Source organism: Aristolochia californica, unplaced genomic scaffold, assembly GCF_029961685.1.
Source record: "Aristolochia californica isolate CCGP_79_NKW_82.1479 unplaced genomic scaffold, dmAriCali1.0.hap1 SCAF_11, whole genome shotgun sequence".
NCBI classification, from domain to species: Eukaryota; Viridiplantae; Streptophyta; class Magnoliopsida; order Piperales; family Aristolochiaceae; genus Aristolochia; species Aristolochia californica.
In genome coordinates, this window is record NW_027181782.1 from 34,760,147 (window position 1) to 34,778,471 (window position 18,325).

An 18,325-nucleotide genomic window follows, 5' to 3' on the forward strand; every position below is an offset into this window, starting at 1 on the left:
CGAAGCCACTGGTCACATTTGTCGTGTTCCCGCGTAAGATGCTTTCTTCTTCAGTTCCTACCGTCATTAATGGTTTCGGTTCTGTTCATACTCGAAGATGTAAAAGAAACCGCATAACCTCGTAGCTGCTGCAGAAGACGTCTTCTGCTTCTCTGAAAGAAGTGTACTGTGAAAGACTTTTTCAGGTCGGCGCCGAAGAGTAAGGAACAAAGGGGTTGGTTTTCGTATTTTTATTTAAGAGGAAGAAAGGCTGACAATTTATGAACTCAAACATCCTAAAACGTAAACTATGATTTTTTAGCCAATATGAACCTTTGGATTGAAATGTCCTCTTCCTCCCACCACCACCCCATTGCCTGCAACCTTCCCCATTACTGATTTTCTGGTCTAGTTTTTTGATTCCTCTCCTTCAGACTCATCAATTTTCAACCATTTTAGTGAAGTTTAAGGCATTTTTTACAATGACGTATATGACAATCGTGACTCTGGGTGGCACCAAGCTAAATAGGCTTTCAAACCGTTTGAACACAATTGAAATTTTTTTAATTGAGTTTAGTTTTTACTTTAACTCGGTTCAAGCTCAAACTTGAAATAAGGTTTGTTAAGTATAACAAGCTAAACTCAAGATTTGTCAAACTCTGGTTTGTTAACTTGTGAGCCAATTATTTGGCATATTTTTTAAAAATATATTTGCTCTTGTTAATTCCCTCTCTAGTTAGTTGATAATTGAGTTTATCTACCTCGAACCTCAAAGACAATCGATTGTTCAACCCTTTTGGATCCTTCAACATCTAACGTTGTGATTTGCTAGTGGAATAAATACTATTGATAAAGGTGTTGACTCTTTTTTTTTTAAGTCTATTAAATTAATTATTATAAATTAGTATGTTTTATTGCAAAATTTTGGGTTCCTGTGCAAAAGTTCGATGTTCAATGACACTAAGTTCATCGCAATATTCTACTTATTTATTTTTTTAATTTTAAATATAGGTTAGAGTTCGAACCCGCTCAATTTTGTTTTTTAAGTATATTGTCACAGTACACACACCCGGTCCTGGGTATTATGGGATGCCCTGGTCCTGGGCTAAGGGTTAAGTACTATGTCTTCTGTTCCTAAGAAACCAGTCTTTTGGATAGTATTGGCTAGGTGTTTAACATTTGGTATCAGAGCCGACCCTCGATCGCGAGTTCGAATCCACGAAGGAACACTTGTAAAAAGGAGTGACCATACGGAAGGGGCCGACCTGGAGAACTGCAAAGGAGCACTAGGAGTGGGGCAGACGCATGAGTAGGCTAACTGTAGGTGAGTCGTTGTAGGCGTCGGCTCGAGAAGGGGGGTGTAATATCACAGTACACACACCCGGTCCTGGTGTTATGGGACGCCGTGGTCCTGGTGGTCTTGAGCTAAGGGTTAAGTACCTATATCTTTCACCTGTAATAGGCTGGTCTTTTGGATAGTATTGACTAGGTGTTAACATATACTAATTTTTATTTTTCTGCCAAAAAATTTGGTCCTTTGTTGTCATTTAAGTTTATATTTATCCTATCCTCGTCGGCAAGGAATAGATCAAGAAAAAGAAAGTATCCTTTCTTGACGTGACAAGATATTACAAAGAATGTTAATTTCCAGTTCCTTTAGATAATAAACTTTCTGCGTTCTCCTTCGAGTCATCTTCATTCAAAGTTTTTTTAAAATTCTAAAAGACATAAGACGAGGAAGCCACCTGCAATAGAGTTTTCTTGGTTATCTGATACAGATCGTCGACCGATTTCCCGCGTTTACACTGCTTGAATTCCTTCCGTCATTAATGTGCCATCCCTTTCAACCACGGACACGAAAAAGAAAGAATGCGCATCGTAGGCCGTAGCGGCCGCAGACGCTTCGGATATCTGAAAGAGCTGTAAAAGACGGTACGAGACTTTTCCGCTGTGTGTATTCTACGTTCTGTACGGCTCGTCTCTGTTGGCCCCTTTAAGCTTTTTTGCCGGTGAGAGTCTTTTTCAGGTCGTCTCGAAAAAAGAAAGGTTGATCATCCGAGGTTGTTTTCTTGGAGACGAAGGAAAAAAGGGGGGTTTTTTGGGTTTTTATTTAAGAAGAAGAGGGCCGGCTGTTTCATGTTTGAGTTGAGGTGATAAGTGTGGGACGAAAAATGGGGAAATCCGACGGAGGTAGGAGATGGGAGAGACAGCTTACGGATGTGGTGCTTTCATGGTCGATCGGAGATATTCTCGATGAAGAGCTGTTCAGCTACAAGGTCAGTTTGCACTTTGCACCCGTTAACGTTTTTTCTTTTTCTTTCTTGTCTTTCAGATTTTTTCTCAGTTCGAGTTTCAGTATCGCCTTTCCCGGTTATTGGGTCCCTGCATTTCGAACTGGTTTTCCGAAGGAGAATTCTTGATCGGATTTTTTTCACCGTGGAATGTTAAATACAAACGGCATCGGTTTGCTAACCCAGACCACAAATAACAAGAAATTTCCTTCTCTGTAGCTCAGACATTCTCAAAATTTTAGTCACAGAAGATGACCATGACACAGCCGAGACGAAAATATCTTTATACATTCCTTTCTGGTTGTTTATTCTTGATGAGATTTAGAGAAATTTTAGTCACAGAAGATGACCATGACACAATCGAGACCTCTCCTTTCCCACGTAATTTATTTGATTTATTTTATAATTTACATCCAGAAACAAATTCTGGGACAATATTTTATGTAGAAGTCGAAGCTAATTTTCTACTGTTTCGTTCCACTGAATTAAAGCCGCTGGTTTGGCGTGGCTTTTAAGCGGTTGAAGAGTCTCAGAAACTAGACCAAAACCCCATTTCATTCTCATTCTCTGCTTCTTTTCCTTCTCAGCATTAGGAGGTTCTTCCGCTTCTTTAGCTCAGTAACGCCGATTTCTGGTTTCAGACAGTTCCGCCAACAAGAAAGAGAATCAGAAACTGGGGAAAAGTTGCTTCTCATCCTCACCTTGCAAATTCCCAGAACAATCAACCTGAGAAAAGGTTGAATAAAACAAGAAAATTCAAAAAAAAGTAAAAGAAGTCGTGAAATTATTTTATTGCTTCTACAAGACTAGATGTTTGACTTACGTTGACCTTTTGACGGGTAGAAGAAAAAAACAAAAAAGACCTTGAAAGAAAAATACGAAATAAAATAAAAATAAACTGTAAAACTTAAAAAAAAAAAACCTGCAGCGTGGACGGCAGGATTCGAACCTGCGCGGGCAGAGCCCACATGATTTCTAGTCATGCCCGATAACCACTCCGGCACGTCCACTCCCCGAGATAAATGTGCTACGTTTATTCATATTCTTCCTATCTTTATCTATTTCTTTATTTTCGGGCTCAGCAGCATCCCTAGCACGTAAATTTACGCTGCTGAGAAAGCGAGCTCCGTCCTCGCTGCGTTCTCTGGTGTGATGGACTTCTGCGGTTTCCGGTCTCGTCCGATTGAGCATGGGATTCGGCTTCGTCGGACTAATAATTTCCGGCGGATTTCTCCTCGGGATGGGAGATCTTTCGTGTGGTTTGTTCCGTGAGGTGCGCTTAAGTACATACTTCGTACATCGGCTGATTGTTTGAAGATATATTATTGTGTTCGGTTTGCGTTTATCGGATAGGTTTATGTTCTGTCATAGTTCTTGCATTTATTGTCTAAGATTGAGGGTTGTATAATCTGCATTTAGTTTCAGTGATTGAGTTTGTCAGTGTGGGAGCTAACGCTCGTTCTGGTGATCTCCTTTACGCTCGTCGGGGTTGTATGATATGGTTCAAATAATATGAAACGAATGCATGCATGTCAGTTTTTTCTTTTGTTTTATGGAACAATTCCGAACTCTTTCGCACGGTGTTGTACGATTTCTCCGGTTGGTTGCTTTTTATTTTTCTTTTTCTTTTTTATTTTCTCTTTCCCCTTACGTATGCTTTTTCTGGGGTTGTTTTAGTTTGTTTCTGCACTTTAATGTTTTACCGAGTTCAGAAATCTGTTTCACTTTCTTTTTAAATTTTGAATGATCACGTTGTTTTTCGTTCTTATAGGTGGTGAAGGTACCGGTAACATTTCAATGTCTCGACGAATATTTTCAGTCATTTATTTTTCCTCTTATGGAAGAAACAAGGGCAGACATCTCTGCCAGTTTGGAGGCTGTCTCTGAAGCGCCTTCTGCAGAAGTAACATCCATAGAGGAAGTAACATTGTCAAAGCGAAAGTTGCTAGTTTCAGATTCTTCTCATGTTTACCGTGTTGAGATTGATCGCTGGAAAACTGAATCTGGTTTTGGTGTCTCCAAGGTATACAAACCTAAGGGTGGGGATATTTTAATTTTATCAAGTCTGAAACCGGAAAGAGTGGAGGATTTCACCCGTCATGATATGACTTACTGTCTGGCTTCTGTCTCTGGAACATATGCATTAGAAGAGGAGCCTCAAAGAGAGTTACAGATAGAAGAGGAGTTGGATGAGGGTTTGCGAGTTCGAACTTCTAAGAGTCTTGAAGTTACTACTGGCATGGGAAAGTCAATTTTTGCAACATTCCTCACAAATTTAACAACAAATAATCGCATATGGAAGGCTCTGACTTGGGAGAGTGACGGGGACAAATTGCACATTATCAAATCGGTTTTACAGGCCAAAGTATGGTCTTCAATAACATGTTATTTTCCTTTTCCTTACATGTGAACTTGGGTCTATTATCTTATTACTTTTACACTTTTCAAGTTTTATGTTTTTTTGACTGTCCATTTGTTATGCCAGGAGGAGGCTGCATATTGTGACTGTTCAAAAGATGATTCTTTGGTTTCTAAACTCTCTAATTCTCTCCTTGGATTTAACTTAAACGAGTCACAAATGGTTGCTATATTATCTGCAACTTCAGCCTTAAGATGCCTTCATTGTCATCCTGTAAAGCTTATTTGGGGGCCACCTGGAACTGGGAAAACAAAAACTGTTGGTGTATTACTGTGGGCTCTCTTGTGTATGAACTGCAGGGCACTTACTTGTGCACCAACAAATACTGCAGTTCTAGAAGTATGCTCTCGTTTCATAGATCTGGTCAAGGAGTCTCGCCAGCATCGCTATGAAAATATCTTTGGCTGTTGTCCAGTGGGAGATATTGTTTTATTTGGTAACAAGGATCGAATGACTATAGCCGGAGATCTTACAGACGTCTTCTTGGACGATCGTGTGGATCAACTTGCTGTATGCTTTGCACCACTTACTGGATGGGGGCATTTCCTAACTTCGATGATCACATTACTTGAGAATGCCCTCCTACAGTATCGTCTCTATCTTGAAAATGAAGCAGAAAAGGAGAGACTTGATATTGGTTTTAGGGAATTTTTAGTGAAACATTTTAAAGTTATTTCAGTACAGCTTGTAGATTGTATGAAAATTATGTGGATACATTTACCTACACTTTACATTTCTGTGCTACACTCTAAGGCCTTCGATCTTTTAAATTCACTTCAAACATTTGAATCTCTTTTGTTGACTGGAGATGTGGCTGACAAGGAAATGGAGCAAGTCTTTTTGTGTGAAGGACTAGGAGATGAGTGTTGTCTGTCTGAAGACACTCACAGAGCTAATTTAAAGTTTGAGAGCCCTGCAGTTGTAGAAATAAAGACAACTAGAAGTCATTGCCTGAGTATCCTAAAAGTTCTTCAAGACACTCTTAGCTTGCCTCGTACTCTTGCCAAAGATTCTATAAGAGAGTTTTGCTTGCGTGGTGCTTCTGTCATATTTTGTACAGCATCAAGTTCTTTTCAGTTACATTTTATGGCAATGGATGCATTTGATATACTGGTTATTGATGAAGCAGCACAATTAAAAGAATGTGAATCACTGATTCCACTTCGACTTCGGGGGTTAAAACGTGCTGTTCTTATTGGAGATGAATGTCAGTTGCCTTCAATGGTGAAAAGCAAGGTTAGGTCTACATCTTTTTATATTGCTGTTTAATGTGCTACCTTTTCTCAATATATTTTCTTTTTAGGTGTGAAAACTCACATCCAATCTTAGCTGCTGCCTTTTTCTTTTCTTTGTATGTCAAAAGTCTTATTTTGTTAATTGCTTCTTGGTAGGTGTCCATGGAAGCTTACTTCGGCAGAAGTCTTTTTGAACGAATAGGTCTACTTGGCTGTGCCAAACATCTCCTCAACATCCAATATCGGATGCATCCTGAGATTAGCGCTTTTCCAAATGCAAAATTTTATAATAACCTAATTTTGGATGGTCCAAATGTGATGAAATCTGGCTATACAAAATATTATCTTCCGGAACGCATGTACGGTGCGTATTCATTCATTAACATAACTGACGGGAGGGAGGAGAAGGATGAATTTGGGAGGAGTCGGAAAAATATGGTTGAGGTAGCTGTTGTTATAAGAATCCTCAGAAGCCTCCATAAAGGTATCATTAGTGTGAAGAAAATTGGCATGCTTCTCTCTTGGTTATGTTGAAAACTGGGGCCTTTTATTTTTTAATTTTTTGAACTCTTGATTGTTTTTTATTAATTAACTATGCAGTTACAGGTGTAGAGGAGAGGAATGTCTGCAAGCCTCAAGTTAACTGTTAACTAACTCATCTGAAATCTTATTAACCTCGGTGATCATGCCTTTTAAATTATCCTTTTCTTTGTGTTAAAAGGTGGTGACTTCTTATGTGAAGACAAATTATAAGTGACTTCTGACATGAAATATTATTTTTACTACTATGAAGTTGTTGCTAAGCCTTCCCTCATGCTGTTTAGCAAAAAATGTTCTTGTAGTGTCATTGTCATGAAGAACCAGGTTGCGTTTTCATGGTCCGAAGAACATATTCAAGGATGTCGTTTTTATTCTTTTGGCCGGTTGCAAGTCCCTGATGCTTCGTTAAGTTGGTAGCATTATTTTTAGGTTTAAATTTCTAATCCTGAAGATATTGTTGGAAGCGTTATTTTATAGCGTGTAAAAACTGTCAGTGAAAATTTTTACCTGACATGTAATGATTTTTATTTTGTGGCTATTCTAGATTTTATTTTAGGTGCACTTGATTCTCATGAAATCCATACAATCTGCCTATGTTGACCACTTAATTGGATATGATCACATCAGATCCTTTGGACCCATCAAAATTCTACTATCTTGTTGAACTTTACATGACATCTGGACCGCTGGGAGAGCTTGCTTGTCTGAGAGAAAAATTACTAGATGATCACTACTTCAAAGTTTGTGCTTTATGTTGTCCTTTTATGGTTTTTATTCTGTTCATGAGTTGTGATTTGTGAATGACATTTGAGTACCTAGAGTGTCTTTGAATCTATTAGTTGCTGGTGGTGAATTTACTTGAATGCTTTACACAGCCTTTTTCAGTAGTGTGCTAAATTTTAAGCTGTTGGATCTGTTTTGTTCTGTATAAATAAATGGATCACTGGTTATATTGTTTTCTTGAGAATTTTTTTCTCTTATTTGTGTCTTATTCATGGAGAACAAACAGATTCATCTACACCTTTGTCTCGTGTTGTGTTGGAACTTCTTGTATTTTATTATTATTATTATTATTTTTGCTTTGTCCTGTACTGTGCTCTACAAAAGGGGAAAGTATCATTCTGGTTGCTGTCAGCATTGGCTATGAATTATTGTCAAAACTTGGTGATTTCTATTGAGTACTTTAGGCATAGTCTGAAGGCTGAGTATCACATTTGCAGCTTGGGATGGAACAGGACAAAGGCTCTCCATAGGTGTGGTTTCTCCTTATTCTGCTCAGGTTAATGAGATTTCTGAGAAGATTGCAAATAAATATGAAAGGCCTGATGGCTTCTCTGTAAAGGTTAAAACCATTGATGGGTTTCAAGGAGGTGAAGAGGATGTGATTATACTTTCGACTGTTCTGTCAAACAGTGGTGGTTTTGTTGGATTTCTTGAGAACCTGAATCGGGCAAATGTGGCACTGTCAAGGGCTAGGTAGTATCAGCATTTTACTAATGTCACCTTAATCATGAGTGGTCATTTTGGAGCCGCTTTTACTGAAATATCTATTTAAGGAAATCATAATTTTCTTTATTGCAGACACTGCCTTTGGGTTCTTGGACATGCAAACACTTTAATTCGGAGTGGTTCTGTTTGGGAAGACTTGGTTCATGATGCTAAGAAGCGTCAATGTTTTGCCAATGCTGAGGAGGATAAAAATTTGGCAAAAGCAATTTTAGATGCCAAGCATGAACTGAACCAGCTTGATGATTTGCTCAATTCAGATTCCATACTTCTGAAATATGCTAAATGGAAGGTATGGTGCCATGGTGACTTTCAAAGGGAACAAATGTTTTAGATCCTGCCGACAGTTTTTCATGGGACATTGAAATGCATAGAAATTATTATATTTCTTCAGACACGTATTTAGGAACAAAAGAACTGTTTCTGTAGAGGTTGGTCCAAGTGCATCTAAAACTAATTAACCATTGTTTAAATTCAATTTTTTTCCATCAAGTTGGTTCAAGATCTTCCAAGGCTTAGCCAATAAGCTCAAGATCTCAAGTTATATGTCTCAGCAGCTCCTCTCGTGCCCAGACAACAACATTGAGATGTGGATTCTTAGAATGACGGTACTTTTATCAATTAACACTCCCCTTTACTTCCTATCCTAAATGGTCACCTAGTGCAAGTCATGCTGTTCATAGCCAGGGGCTGTAGAAAGCATATTATGGGCTGTAAAATAAGAAGAGCCCTGGGTTTAGATTTGCTCTAATGTCATGTTTATGTTGGGCCAAATCATCTCAAAATGATTGATTAGTAATCAGGATATTTTTTTGCCAACTATTGAGCTCAAACCCAAGTGATCATTGGACTATTCCCCAGATCATCTCATAAATGAGTTTGAGATGTCTTCCCTGTCCGAGTCACATAGATCTTAGGATTTTTATGACAAATTGTCTTGCTTTTGTTTTTCAGTAGCTGTGTATCTAAGGAAATTTTTTTTTTATGTATTCTTCTTTGTGTTCTTTTTTTTATTGAAAAGCTATTTTACGTATGTTTCAATCGTTTATTTTATCTAAGAATCTCATCTTTGTGCACTTCATCTTTGTGCTTAAAGTTGTATATTTTTGTTATCTTGGAGTGCAGGTTCTTTTTAGTGAGGACTTCCGGAAATCATTTGCTAAGCTAAAATCTCTTCAAACCAGGACAGCAGTTGTACAGTTGCTCTTGAGGCTTGCTGATGGTTGGCGCCCCAAAAGTAAAATTTTTGATTTTCCCGATTCATTTCAGCTTGCAAAATTTTGCAAGCTTAAGGATCTCTCTCTGGTATGGATGGTTGATATTGCAAAGCGTGAGGACTACAGTCAGGTCATGAAAGTTTGGGACATTGTACCGACCACTGACATCTCCAAACTTGTTAAGCGTCTGGATAATATATTTGGGATGTACACGGATGAGTACATAAGCCATTGCCTTGCTAAATGTGTTGAGGGGTATGTAGGATTTTTCTTTTTTTAATTTCAGGCTAACTACTTACATGCCTCTGAACTATTGAACATCTACCAACTTGCCAATGGGTTAGAAGTTAATACCAACATACCTCTACAATATTACCTAAGGCCGTGTGGTCTGATGGTATTCTCTTTACAACCAGGAGCGTCAGGTCGCGACTTCGAATCGCGCCGCGCCCTCTCAAAAAAAAAAACATACCTCTACAATATTGCCATTCTTACCTGCATGATCTGGTCGTTAGATTTCTTTGACTAACTATAAGTTGAGCTCTAAAGAGACATTCATACTCCTGCAAAAGTATCAGGTATTGAAGGTTATTGTACAATACCCAAGAGACTGTCTATTGGCTTTTACTATTTTGTAATAATTTTTTAAACTTGAGTCGAACTGAGACAGTCTTAAGGGTCACGATACTGGGCCTGATACCCACTTGGGCAACCTTGGTCAGAAAATGCGATGTAGATTTATGTTAGAGACCTGGGTTGACCAGTGGAATGATTGTGGTGGACATGCAGTGGCTCAAGAGTAATGCTAGTTGGATTAATATCTCTGCATCAGTGGTTATCTGGTTTAGGGTTTGTTCTTAGTTGTTGAAGATTGATGGCATTGTCATCCAAATAGCTGCTTTGCAGATGATTAGAAGCATTGAAGGGCCAGTAAAGTGCATAACAAAAATTTTAAGCAGAGTTTGCAGCTGAACACCCAAAGTAAAACTTTTACCTTTCTTGGATAAAGGATCATTTTCTGCCTTTCAGAAAAGGATGATTTTCTGTCCTTCTTGGTTTATCTCGAAGTTGCCAAATCTTTTACAGGATTAGCATAATCACTCATTATATTTTATTTTTCAGAAAAATGGAGGTGCCCATGCACTGGAAAATAAGTGCTGATATCATTCGTTTTAAGAAAAACTGCAAAGCTAGTGTGGCAGAGGAGGATGGAGTTATTGATGTCAACACTTATATGGAAAATTCCAAAGTTAACGACAGTTTGTTGTTAATGAAGTTCTATTCCTTATCTTCTGGTGTAGTTAAACACTTGCTTACTGCTGATGATGGGAAAGAAATTGATATACCTTTTGAAGTTAATGATGAAGAGGAAGAAATAATAATGTTTCCAAGGAGTTCTTTTATTTTGGGAAGGTCTGGAACTGGGAAGACTACTGTGCTGACAATGAAACTGATTGAAAGGGAACAACGCTATCTTATTTCTTCTGAAGGGCTCAAAGGTGATTCCTCTCAGTTTGCAAACTGGAAATATGTGCAACAAGGTGATTTTCAGGATTCAGGACAGGAAGATTTCTTACGTCAGATTTTCATTACTGTTAGCCCAAAACTTTGTTCTGCTATAGGGAGCCAACTTAATCGAATTCAGAGGTGTGACATTGATTTTTCTACCACTGCTATTTGGTTTTCTTGTTATTTCTGTCTGTAAATTATTGAGAAGTGCTGTGTATATGCTTTGTTTTTTGTCTCACTAAATGTTTTCTATATTGTGCTTCCAGTTTCATGTCAGGTGGTAACTACTCAAGTAGTTCTGGCTCCAGTGAGATGCATGACATCAGTGACGGCTTGACTGATTTTTCAGATATTCCTGATTGTCTTCTTAATATTCCACGAAAGCATTATCCTCTCATTATTTCCTTCAGGAAGTTTCTAATGATGCTTGATGGAACGGTTCTGAACTCTTTTTTTGATAGATTTTGTAGCTCTATTCAATTATCTGTAGATGGAAATCGAGAGTCAAAATCACTTGCACTGCAAGCATTACTTCAAAGTAAAGAAGTCAACTATGATCGTTTTGCTGCTGCTTATTGGCCTCATTTTAGTTTGCAGTTGACCTCTAAACTCGATCCATCTACAGTTTATACCCAGATAATGTCTCACATAAAAGGTGGTTTGGGGATGGGTGTGTCGCATGATGGTACACTTGCTAGAGAAGATTTTATCAAACTTTCAGAGGGTCGTGCATCTACTTTAAAATATGAGCAAAGAGAGAGAATTTATGATATTTTTCTTGATTATGAGAAAAAAAAATGTGAAAAAGGAGAATATGATTTGTCTGATTTAGTGATTGATCTTCACCACAGACTTATCATGGATGGCTGCAAAGGAAAAAAATTTCATTTTGTCTATATTGATGAAGTTCAAGACCTTACAATGAGACAGATTGCTCTTTTTAAATATGTTTGCAAAAATTTTGATGAAGGATTTGTTTTTGCTGGTGATACTGCACAAACTATTGCCAGAGGAATTGATTTTAGGTTCCAAGATATCAGATCTCTATTTTATAGAGAGTTTCTTCCAGAAGTGAAAAATGAGTATAAGATGAGAGGAAAGGGAAAGGAACCGCGTGTTTCTGAGATTTTTAGTTTATCTCAGAACTTCCGTACTCATGATGGTGTTTTGAAACTGGCACAGAGTGTTATAGACCTGCTTTATCGATTCTTTCCATCCTCTATTGATGTCTTGAAGCCTGAGACCAGTCTCATATATGGAGAAGCTCCAATGGTACTTGATTCTGGGAATGATGACAATGCCATTATAACTATTTTTGGAAATAGCGGAAGTACTAGCGGGAGTATCCATGGCTTTGGAGCTGAACAAGTTATTTTAGTTCGTGATGAGAGTGATAAGAGACAAATTGTCGGTCATGTTGGTAAACAAGCCCTCGTCCTTACAATTGTGGAATGCAAAGGATTGGAATTTCAGGTGATAAATACTTCTAATTGAGTACTATTCTAGATTCATTTGGTTTATGCATTGAATTCGAAACTTTATGCCTGTCGGTTATTTGTCATCTGCACCCACTCCCTTATGTTCATGGCATCATCATGCAAGAGCTATGAAGTTAAAAATTTGTGATCCCTTTGGGCATATGTAACGTGGTTTAACCCTTTATATGCTTATTATTAATTCCCTATTTGAACAATGCTTGGTCTTGCTCTTTTCTGCAGGATGTTTTGTTATATAACTTTTTTGGTGCCTCTCCTCTGAAAAATCAATGGAGAGTAATATATGAATATATGGGAGAGCAAGATTTACTTGATTCCACCTCACTGAGGTATCCTAAATTTGATGTGACCAAACACAATGTCCTTTGTTCAGAACTGAAGCAACTTTATGTGGCCATTACTCGTACAAGGCAGAGGTTATGGATTTGTGAGAGCATTGAAGAGAATTTTAAGCCAATACTTGACTACTGGAAGAGATTAGGACGTGTCCAAGTGAAGCACCTTGATAGTTCAGTTGCAGAGGCTATGCGGGCAGCCAGTACTGCAGAAGAGTGGAGAACTCGTGGTATTAAGGTTTGTTATGAATCTTCTTTTTTTTCCCTGTTTCTTTACTTCATTGAAATCTCTGAACTTCTTTTAAAAACGATGAGACTATTTCTTAACAACAATTCACATTCACTTGCAGAGTTCCCTTATTTTTTTCTTTTCTTGTTTTTTTCATCTGAGAGCCACATGCAACTATGTCAAGTGTGTGATACTGATTATGGACTCTGGGTCTTGTATATAATACCTTGTCATGTGAACTTATATAAGACTTCCATTATTTGGACAGTTCTTTAATGAAGCGAGCTATGAAGTGGCTACAATGTGCTTTGAACGTGCTGGTGATGAATATCGTGAAAAGTGGGCTAGAGCAGCTGGACTTTTTGCTAATGCAGACAAAATTCTTTCGTCTAATCCTGACACGGCAAATGCTGCTCTTTTACAAGCTGCCGAGATTTACGAAACCATTGGCAAGGCCGAAGCAGCTGCAAATTGTTTTATGAAACTAAAAGAGTATATGAAAGCAGGTCAGATTTATCTGCTGCTATAATTTTGTTCTTTATGAATCTTTAGATTCTGAAGACATCTAAATCCTTTGTTTTTTTATTTATCCATCTTCTGTATGATGTGGAGTGTTTTTGGGTTCTTTTTTTTTTTTAGTTGAAAAAAAGAAAACTTGTATGGCATTTGATAGCTTTTCCTGTATGTAAGCAGGTAAGATTTTTTATGAGAGATGTGGCCGGTTAAGACTTGAGGATGCTGCAGAATGTTTTGTTTTAGCAGAATCTTGGTCTCTTGCTGCTGAAGTTTATGCTAAAGCTCTACGTTTCTCTAAGTGTTTATCTGCTTGTACGAAAGGTTGTCTTTTTGACATGGGATTGAAATTTATTCAACAATGGAAAGAGGATTCATCACTTAGCAATGTTGGAAAGCATCATGAATTTGAGAAAATTGAAACTTCATTTCTGGAAAGTTCTGCTGTTCACTATCTTAAGCTCGGAGAGAAGCTGCATATGATGGAATTTGTGAAGGCTTTTGGTACCACGGAGTTAATACGGCAATTCTTGAAGTCCTGGAATCTTCTTGATGAGTTGTTAGTGACGGAGATGGAGTGGGGAAATTATATGGAAGCTGCTGAGATTGCACGACAGAAAGGGTTTCTCCTGCGTGAGGCTGAAATGCTTGAGAAAGCTGGGGAGTATGAGAAGGCAGTGAGGTTAATTCTTTTGCATGTTCTTCTGAACTGTTTGTGGAGCCCTGGAAGCAAAGGGTGGCCACTGAAGCCATTTGTTGAGGAAGAAGTTTTGATGAAGGCCATAATGCTTTCTGAGAAAGTGTCAAATTCCTTTAATGAAGCTGTTAATGGTGTGCTAATGTTATTATCAGAGAAAGCTAACACCGTATCCAAAATTTTTGAATTATTAAGTGCTGGCCAAAGAGTTAAAAATGTTTGTCTGACTGTACTTGCTGCTAGGAAGATTTTGGATTTCCATCTGCAGTTGGATCCATCAAAATTTCACTGGGAATCAGTGGTGATGGATGTGGAGAAACAAACAAACAAATTGGTATCTCTTGACATCATTTCCATTGAAAGCTTATACTACTTTTGGGATTTGTGGAAGGAAATAGTGCTGAACATTACATCTTTTCTTTCCTCTCTTGAAAAGGGGCCACAGGATGAGTACTCTACTGGTCAAGAATTTTGTTTGGAATATTTGGGTGTACGAACACATGGTTTCAATACCTATCTTGCACTCAGTTCGGAGGCATATTGGATTAAAGGGAGTGATGGAAGTGTTCTCCAGCTAGATCACAAGACAGAGATGGTTGAGATGAACAGCGAACAGTTCACATCTTGTGCAAAACGCTACTGGTCTACTGAACTTCTCTCTGTGGGTATGAAGCTACTTGATAGACTTGAAAACCTATACAATTATTCTAAAAGGAGGGCCATGTCTGCTTTCTGCCAAGTCAGTATTATTTTTCTTATTTTTCAAATCTCAAAGTTTCTTATCAAATGTGAACAAGTCGGTCCAAAATCCTTTGCTGGAAAGCTGCAAAGTTTTCTTAATCTATCGAAAAAGGATCTTTTTGGTATCATTTTTCCCATTGACTCGAATAGTGGGATTCTGGAGAATATGGTTTCTGTGCGTGATAGTATAATTGCCAAACAGATGCTTGAAGAAATACTTATTGAGAACTTGATTCCCAAGAGCGGTAAGTTAACACATGGACGGGTTGGCCGTGCAGTAATGATTGTTTTAGCATCTGGAGGTCTTAGCGATGAACTTTATAAAAAAATACATGTTCATTTACATCAGATGCCATCGTGGAATGGCTTTCTTCAACAGTTGAAGATCTATTTTGAATCTGGATTTGGGGGGTCCTCATTGGCTTGGAAGCTTCAAGAAGCTCTGAATGACACTTACAAATCGAACTGGGCTAGCGAGCCTGATTACATCTCTCCTCACTGTTTTGTTTACCTTCTCGAGTTCCTCTTGTTTCTGTCATCTGCCGGCTGGAGGGGTGAAAAACCTTTCTTTACTACAAAATCGTCTGTATTTGAGTTTCTCATTTGCCAGAGTTGGAATTCTTATTGTGGAATACAAATGGTGCCTGAGGTACAACTTGGAAATACTCTGCATAGCTCACTTGATTTCACAGAATCTGTTGCTGGAAGTCTTTTAATGAATAAAAAGAGCATGATAGAATGGATAAGGAAGTCCTACGCCAACTCATTTTCCAACAATTGTTCAGTACTTGTAAGGAGATTAGTGCTTGTGGTATGTTTAGCACATTTAAATTGCTGGCGTTATAGTCCTCGTGTTTCATTTCTGTTATCCAGGACAGAAATAGGGTCAGTTTTGCCTCAGCTTTTCTGGCAAAAGCTTCAAAGAGTTGGTTCTGCTAGAGCGGTATCCACAAGAGCTGTCAGTGAGGCATTGGAATCAATTGGCAACCCATTAGTTAGAGTGAGCACAAAAAATAATTGTCTGAAATTTTCAAGCATGGATGGAATAACTGTCACACATGAAGAGATCCAAAACAGGGAGGATCTCTTACAAGCTTTGTTTCTGAAGGTATCAGAAGGCAAATACCAGCCAGGAGAACTCACGAAAGGGAAATCAAATAAAATAGTTCATAATTCAAGTGATAACAGAAGTCAAAGTGAACCTAAGGGCACTCCTCTCATTGTGGTTGAGGGTCAGGATTTGGAGAGAGTAAACAGACAACAAGATGATGATCTACGTGAAAAATACAGGCAGTTCTGGAATACTTTTGACACTTTGGAAAAGCTTGATATGGAAAAGTTCGCATCTAGTGCTCACCATGTGAAGGTATTCAAAATGAGTAGTTATGTGCTTGTCTTGACTTTTTTTTTTCCAAGAATCAATATTTTTGGTCGATTGTATTGGATATTAACATAGCTTATGCATTTATCTTTTTCCACCTTCAGTTGCAGGTGGAGGAGTTGATTTATGTTCTTGGTGCAACAATCAAACACTTGGGTCAGGATAACAATGGAAAAATGCTGCATGAGCATTTATCTGCAGAAATGGGATGTATGCTTGATGAATTGAAGCAGCTGTCCGATGCGTTGGACACTAGGTCAGTCATCTTTTGTTTTTTTGGATTTTTTTTCTTTCTTTTTCTATTTTCATTTCTTAGCAGTAACTCATTATTATTTTCATTTGATGTTGGCATGTCTTATATGGCTAGTGTATTTTGGAATAAATACTACTTTTCTCAGTTGTAGTGCGGCTATAGGTCCTAGGATCAGAAAGTGGCTCTGATACCATGTGAGATCTGGAGATTCTCTTTAATGTTGATCACACACACTACATCCCTTTTCCCTACCGAGATATGAATACAAGACCGCACACTAGAAGGCTTAATTTGTATTCTCTTCTTTTCAATGAATTTTGTAAAAATTCATAAAAGAGAGAAATAGTCGAAGAAGATGAGAGAAACCAAAGAGAGAGAGAGAGAGAGAGAGCTGCAATGTGTGGCACTGTTGTTGAGGAGGGATTCGACCTCCTTTCATTAAATAAGCCACTTAAATGACAGATAGGTACAATTCCAGAAATGCCTCTCTAAAGCCAATAACCATATGAACCTGAAAATTGAAACTAACACTTAAACACAACTTGGTAACTATTGTCTAGAGGGATAATACATGAATGTAAAGTGACTAAAAATGCCCCTGACATTTACAACTTAACAAATTGATTATCATTTTGAAGAAACAAGGTTAGAAATAAGGAAAAGGAGAAGAAGACCGCAGCATGAGAGAGAAATGACAGGAGGAAATGGGGTTCTATGTCTGTACATACTGACATCCTTGTTTAATGCATTTACTTAAAAAAATGCACAATTACATAACTACACCTGTATATAAGTTATGCTCAAGGGGTTTTAGTTAAGTGACCCAAATACGTCTGTTGACGCTATGCTAGTTCCATCACTTCAATTCCTGGGTGGCCTTAGCAAGTAACCTATGGCTCTGGGGTTCATTTCAGAAGCAATGTTCAGTTCTGCTACTAACAATCAATAATATCTTCTCGGCAAGTTTTTTTGTTCAGTTTGAATTGGCTACCTATCTTTGGTGGATTTGTTTCCAATGCAGGTATAAACGACTTGACTACAGCATCCCAACAATCAGAGATCTTTTTGCCAAGTTAAGACAGAGGAAGCCTAAGTTACAACCCTTCCTGGATTCAGTCTTTTTCACGAGCAACAAAACTCCCCTTGAGATTCCCCAGCCTTCTGCTTCTGTGAACAAAAACGAGGGGAGTAAAGCGAAGGAAAATGCCAAGACCAGGCAGAAGAACAAGAACAAAAAGGGTAAAAGAAGATGAACATCTTTGGTTGTTCGTTTACAGTTTAGTTAGATTCAGTTCAACTGCTTGTTGGGTGTTTAGTGCAAATATGTGTTCAGGTAGCCTGGATCCCAGAATGTTGTGTACAGAAGTAGTTCTCCCTCCTATACATACTGGAACTTGATACTGTCTTAATATTATGTGAGTGACTACCTTGGCTTTTCTTAGGTTATGTATCTTACAATACAAAAATAAAACCTCTCGCACCCTAAGCGAGAATCATACCACTAGAGCAAATGCCCTTCAGTAAGGGGACGAAACTGTAAAACAATCTTCATCTTTTGTCGCATCTTCTTCTACTTATCTCCTGTCAATCTGCTTGACGTTTTCTCATATTCCGTATAGTCCAAAACTATTTATTTGATAAGAAATTTCAATCTTATTGATTGTGGTAACCTTTCCCAAGGAAAAGGCTTCGAATTTATTCAGAAATTAAAAGTTTCCCCAAGTGGGGGACGCTTCTTCAAAGAAGAACGGTCTCCATCCAACGGGTTCTTTTCACTGCCAAATCCGCCTCACCATCCAGCAGCTCGAAGAAATGGCATAAACCTTCTAAAAACACATACCAGAGCTCGAGCAGGAACCAAATGGTCTTCCAAATTTTCAAGCTTTATCGCCCATTAATCCTTTTCCAGAAAGCAACAGAACCGGGATGATCCCAGAAGAGAGTACAAGACCCATGTAAGAATTCGCAAATGGAATTCCATGTA

The 18,325-nt window shown here is 38.2% G+C and overlaps 1 protein-coding gene and 1 non-coding gene across 3 annotated transcripts; one reads left to right on the plus strand and one right to left on the minus strand.

Moving 5' to 3' along the window:
- The first annotated feature begins 1,944 nt into the window (after positions 1–1,944).
- LOC137944980 (uncharacterized) lies at positions 1,945–17,782 on the plus strand. Of its 2 annotated transcripts, none has more exons than XM_068790815.1 (14): positions 1,945–2,255; positions 4,042–4,635; positions 4,756–5,925; positions 6,081–6,408; positions 7,685–7,940; positions 8,046–8,262; positions 9,096–9,442; positions 10,310–10,834; positions 10,963–12,169; positions 12,415–12,765; positions 13,025–13,262; positions 13,450–16,073; positions 16,193–16,344; positions 17,363–17,782. In XM_068790815.1, the coding sequence occupies exons 1-14, from the start codon at positions 2,151–2,153 to the stop codon at positions 17,592–17,594; spliced, it is 8,346 nt and encodes a 2,781-aa protein (XP_068646916.1). In that variant the 5' UTR covers positions 1,945–2,150; the 3' UTR covers positions 17,595–17,782. The 2 variants fall into 2 exon arrangements, with proteins under 2 accessions (XP_068646916.1, XP_068646917.1); XM_068790816.1 differs by lacking the exon at positions 1,945–2,255 and adding an exon at positions 3,342–3,543.
- TRNAS-AGA (transfer RNA serine (anticodon AGA)) lies at positions 3,199–3,280 on the minus strand. The gene has a single exon. It is a non-coding gene; the product is annotated as a tRNA-Ser (tRNA).
- Positions 17,783–18,325: the final 543 nt, after the last annotated feature.

Excerpts from the sequence above, each read along its gene's own strand:
- LOC137944980 (XM_068790815.1), top strand. The coding sequence starts at position 2,151 with ATGGGGAAATCCGACGGAGGTAGGAGATGGGAGAGACAGCTTACGGAT. Across the intron at positions 2,256-4,041 it reads AAGAGCTGTTCAGCTACAAG|GTGGTGAAGGTACCGGTAAC; the intron begins GTCAGTTTGCAC and ends TCGTTCTTATAG. Across the intron at positions 4,636-4,755 it reads AATCGGTTTTACAGGCCAAA|GAGGAGGCTGCATATTGTGA; the intron begins GTATGGTCTTCA and ends TTGTTATGCCAG.